Source organism: Nansenia antarctica (assembly GCF_963989245.1).
Source record: "Nansenia antarctica genome assembly, contig: SCAFFOLD_723, whole genome shotgun sequence".
Classification (NCBI taxonomy): domain Eukaryota; kingdom Metazoa; phylum Chordata; class Actinopteri; order Argentiniformes; family Microstomatidae; genus Nansenia; species Nansenia antarctica.
The window spans coordinates 1-5,000 of record NW_027663294.1 but is presented as its reverse complement, the minus strand read 5'-3'; the positions used below and the strand labels follow the sequence as shown (position 1 = coordinate 5,000).

The window sequence follows — 5,000 nt, the reverse complement described above, 5'->3', positions numbered from 1 at the left end:
CACTTATTAGGTGTAAAAAATGAGATTAGCTTCTCCTGCAAGGAAATCAGTCGGACCACATCTATTTACGTGGAAATTAATCAAGCTGGAACCAAAAACATGCCAATTCGCTGCCCCCGGGAGAAATTATTGGCGAACGAAGCTACGGCAGGAAGACAAAAAGCTATCATATGGTGCCGCGAATAGGTCTAAAACTCTATTCAAAGAGGTCTAAAAAAGATCTAAAAAGGTCTTAAATTAGACTTGTTGAAACGTGTAGGAACCCTGGTGTGTGTCTAACACACTCTAACCTGTTGTTGTTGTTGTTGTTGTTGTTGTTGTTGTGGTGGTGTCCAGTGGCGGTACGACCAGACCACCTCCACCTACCTGCTGCTGCTGAGTAAGAAGCAGAGAGGCCGGCCTGTCCGTCTGAGACCTGACCTGGCTGTGCCTGACCACATCACCTCCTACCCTCTGCACCAAGGAGTACAGGTGAGGGTACACACCCCTCTGCGTGTGCGTGTGTGTGTGTCTGTCTGTGTGTGTGTGTGTGTGTGTGTGTGTGTGTGTGTGTGTGTGTGTGTGTGTGTGTGTGTGTGTGTGTGTGAGAGAGAGAGTGTGTAGGTGTGTGTTAGGGCTGCACGATTAATCGATTTTAAATCGAAATCGCGATTTGAAATGATGCGATTAGCTAATCGCAAAGCCTGCGATTTGCCTGCGATTATTTTTAAAAAAAAAATATAATTTTTTTTTTTTTTTTTTTTTTTAAATCTATTTCAATGTTTACAGAAAGGACCTATTCTTTTTTACTGGACATTTTTATTAGCACTTTATTTAACTTGATTGCAGTATGTGCAATATTTAGATGCTGCTCCTGAGCCATAATTAAATAACCTTGTTTGTAGAAAGGTCCTATTTTATTTTCATATTGGAATTGTTCAAAAGAAATGGACACTTGAGAGAAACAAAATGGCAGCTGTTTAAAAAAAACATACATAAATATGTTGTTCCAATTCATATCTTTTAAGTTCTCATCCTTGCATTAGAACAGTTTGATGGCATAAGAGCAGTTAACAGTTTGATGGTATCATGTGGTAATGCTCTCTGAAATTAGCCCATGATAGAAGGTGATAGACAGATTCATCCAATCACCTGCCAAGTATTTTTTGAAAGTACCTGCCCTTTTCCAAACAGCTTCCAATTAAGCTTTCCTAGATGGTTGTGTGAAACAAACCACCTGAGTCAGGTTAGTAATGCTCCATCACATGTTTTAATCTGAAGCTTGATTTTAAAGCAACCCAACTTTAAAGCAACCCAATGTAAGTTTAGTTCTTTCACTCGTAGCTCGGGCTGTGGGGGTGCTAGAGGAGGGAGCCTCTAAGTCCCCTGAAGACGTACAAACAAACTGCACGTTGATACGACCTTCCTAGCCGGAGATATGGCCACACATTACAAAAACTCCCTTTTTTTTTTTTTTTTTTTTTTGCTATTTAAAAAAATAATAATCGCAAATTAATCGCAATCGCGATATCTGTCCAAATAATCGCAATTCGATTTTTTTCCCCAAATCGTGCAGCCCTAGTGTGTGTGTGAGAGAGTGTAGGTGTGTGAGAGCAGTGTTGATGTGTGTGAGAGTGTGTAGGTGTGTGTGTGAGAGAGAGTGTAGATGTGTGTGAGAGTGTGTAGGTGTGTGTGTGAGAGTGTGTAGGTGTGTGTGAGAGAGTGTGTAGGTGTGTGTGTGTGTGTGTGTGTGTGAGAGTGTGTAGGTGTGTGTGTGTGTGAGAGTGTGTAGGTGTGTGTGAGAGAGTGTGTAGGTGTGTGAGAGTGTGTGTAGGTGTGTGTGTGAGAGCTAGGGGTGCAACGGTTCAGTTGGCCCACGGTTCGGTACGGTTCGGTATTTTGGGTCACGGTTTTCGGTACGGTTCGGTTCAGAAACAAATGCTACTATTTATTTACAAACTGTTACTTTACTTTATTTTGCTTATACATAATATGGAACTTTAACATACACATGTATATGTTATGTATATAATGTATATATAATTGTATATAAACAAAAAACACTTTAAAATGTCCAAAAATAAATAAACACTTTCGAAAGTAAAAGTGCACTTTAGCCTTGACAGCTGGTAGCCCGTATACAAACAGGAGGAAAACAAATTCACACTACAAAAGTAACACTTTCCACATAGCGTTCCAACATGTCATGTGTTGTATTCCAACGAGTTGCGACATCGTGGATTAATTTGTGTTTTGGTAAGTCTAACATATCTTGTTTAATTGTCAGAATATGGTGGGCTGTGGTGCTTTTGTGGAAGAAAGTGACTGCATGTCTGATCTTACCCAGGAGGCGGGACACCGGGGTTATTGCCACTGCCTTCTTGGCGGCGAGATTTACGACGTGCGCAAAGCAGCCGATCTGTGGCCCCAGTCCACCAGCTTCATGGATCGCATTTACGATATTTGCTGCGTTGTCTGTTGTTACGGGAATTGTTATGTTTGGCCTCTCCAACTTCCACTCAGTCACTGCATTTGTTAGTTCCTCTGCCAGGTGCGCGCTGGTATGGCTTTCGTATAGTGGACGAGTTTGCAGTACTGCGCTCTTCATCTCCCAATCCGGTGACATGTAGTGGACCGTGACAGTGAGGTAACTCTCCGTTGCCCGGGAGGTCCAACCCTCCGTAGTCAGTGCAAAGCTCTGTGTTTTTGCCAAATCGTCTTCAATGCCTCTGCGCGTTGTTTGGTAAATACCGGGGATTATTTTGGTGCTGAATGATGTACGGGAGGGGACACTGTAACGGGGCTCGAGAGTTTTTATCAGATTTCGAAAACCCAAATCTCCAACCACCGAAAAGGGCTGCAAATCCTTTGCAATGAACATCCCCACTGCATTGGTTATTTTTTTGTGTTTCTCTGAAGTGGTAGTGTACGTCTGTCCGAACGCATCAGAGAGAGACTGCTGTCTGCTCACTGACGCTGCCTGACTGGCTTTCCTGCTCCCAGTCAGTGTTATCGTTGAGTGGTAGCGGCGAATATGCTGGTTCATGTTAGAGGTGCAACCATTTGCATATGGCACACGCTTTAAGCAGAGCTTGCAGACAGTAATATTTCTGTCCACTGTTTCCCCCCCCTTATTGTCGTATTCAACGGGAAAAGCGAATTGACCCCACACCGCAGACTTGTAGGAATCCGGGGCTTCCTCAAACTGTTGCGGCGCTCTCAGAGCTAATTTACGAACGCAGCCAAATCGCAGCATAAACCGAAAACCGTCACGGTTCACTAGTGAATTGAGCCGTGGAACGCAAACCGTACCGTCCGTAAAAAAACCGAGAACCGTTGCACCCCTAGTGAGAGCAGTGTTGATGTAGCTGTTCTCTACAGATACATCAACATAGAGATCAAGTACAAGCGTTGAGTCTCTCTCTCTTCTCTTTCTCTCTCTCTCTTTCTTTCTCTTTCTCTCTCTCTCTCTTTCTTTCTCTTTCTCTCTCCTCAGTCCAAAGATGACCATTCCACAGCATATTAACAATTTGGGCACTCTCCTCCCTCCTCCTCTCTCTCTCTCTCTCCCTCCATCTCTCCAGTCTGAGAAGGCCCTTCGCTTCACTGAGGATGAGGATGCGGTGGCCCTATGTTCCCTGGACTCCCTCTGTGACTATGACGACGACTGTTCCTGGGTGCCCCGCCCCCGCACACCCCAGGGGGTCAGAGGTCGCCCTGATGGGGCCATAGAACAGGTACCACATACATACACACACACACACACACACACACACACACACATTTGGAATATATCTACATATTAAAGTGAGTGTCTGTCTGCCTGTCGGTGTGTGTGTGTCTGTGTGTGCCAGTGTGTGTGTCTGTACGTGTGTTAGTCTGTGTGTGTGTCACACCACTGGTCCTCTCTCATAGTTGTCATGTCTCCTTCTCTATAAAGAAGCCGCCCTGTCAGTCAGTAGAGAAGAGGCGGGACCACCGCCCCACCCCAGAGAGAGAGCGAATCACACCCCACCGCTGGCAAGAGAGGCGGGACCGAGACCAGGAAAGGACCAATGAGAAAAAAGAGAATGTTCCTGTGGTGGATAAGGACGCTGATAAGTTCGCCCTGCCCGCCCCCCGAACCCCATTACCCAATAGGAAGAGTGCACGGAACAACAGGAACGTTCTGACCACGCCCACTCACAATAATAACGTTGGCAGCAAGTCCCCGACAAACTCACCCAGAGGTAAGAACACACTCACACTCTCTCACACACACACACACACACACACACACACACACACACAGTACAATTATGTTTGAATATGGATGTTTTTCAAATGAGTGTGTGTAAATAAATTGTATTCTGGTAATATCCCAAGCCACTCATTCTTCTGATTTAGGTGTGCTGTGTTGAAATTTATATGGACAGGTACTTCGCACACTCATTTGAAAAACATCCCTATCAAACATAATTGTTTGTGTGTGTGTGTGTGTGTGTGTGTGTGTGTGTGTGTGTGTGCGTGTGTGTGCGCACGTACGTGCGTGTGTGCGATTTGTAATTATTACCTTCGACCGCAAGGTAAGGGGTTTCCCATTATGAGAGCTAGCGTAGTGCTAACGCTATTAGCTCTGTCTATGAGTGGGCTAATCACTAATCTATATTAGCCTGTCTGATATCCCGTTTCTATTATTATGATGATGATTATTATTATTATTATGGTAGAATATCTGCTCCAACACAGTGACCCAAATGATGGATAGACATTTTCTTTTCATTTCCGGTTTTTATTTTGGTTGATTCTAACCCCCATTATTTTCTCCATCCTCTTTCTCAACCTTATCTACTGTGGTAATAATAATAATAATAATAATAATAATAATAATAATAATAATAGTAATAGTAATATTGATAATAACAATAACAACACAATATGTGATGAATGTATGTGGCTCGGTTAGTTGTGGTTGTGGAGAGTACAGTGTGTGTGTGTTGTGTGTGTTGTGTGTGTGTGTGTGTTGTGTGTGTTGTGTGTGT

General features: G+C 43.8%; 1 protein-coding gene across 1 annotated transcript in view; it reads left to right on the top strand.

The window, feature by feature from the left end:
* LOC308175159 (maternal embryonic leucine zipper kinase-like) overlaps window positions 1-4,208 on the top strand; it is a gene marked incomplete at both ends in the record, with an annotated part of 8,859 nt that extends 4,651 nt beyond the window's left edge. Inside the window, 3 exons of the mRNA XM_080550878.1 lie at window positions 337-477; window positions 3,564-3,716; window positions 3,920-4,208. Of these exons, the coding sequence (XP_080407004.1) occupies window positions 337-477; window positions 3,564-3,716; window positions 3,920-4,208 (583 nt within the window). The remainder of the gene's footprint in view (window positions 1-336; window positions 478-3,563; window positions 3,717-3,919) is intronic.
* Window positions 4,209-5,000: the final 792 nt, after the last annotated feature.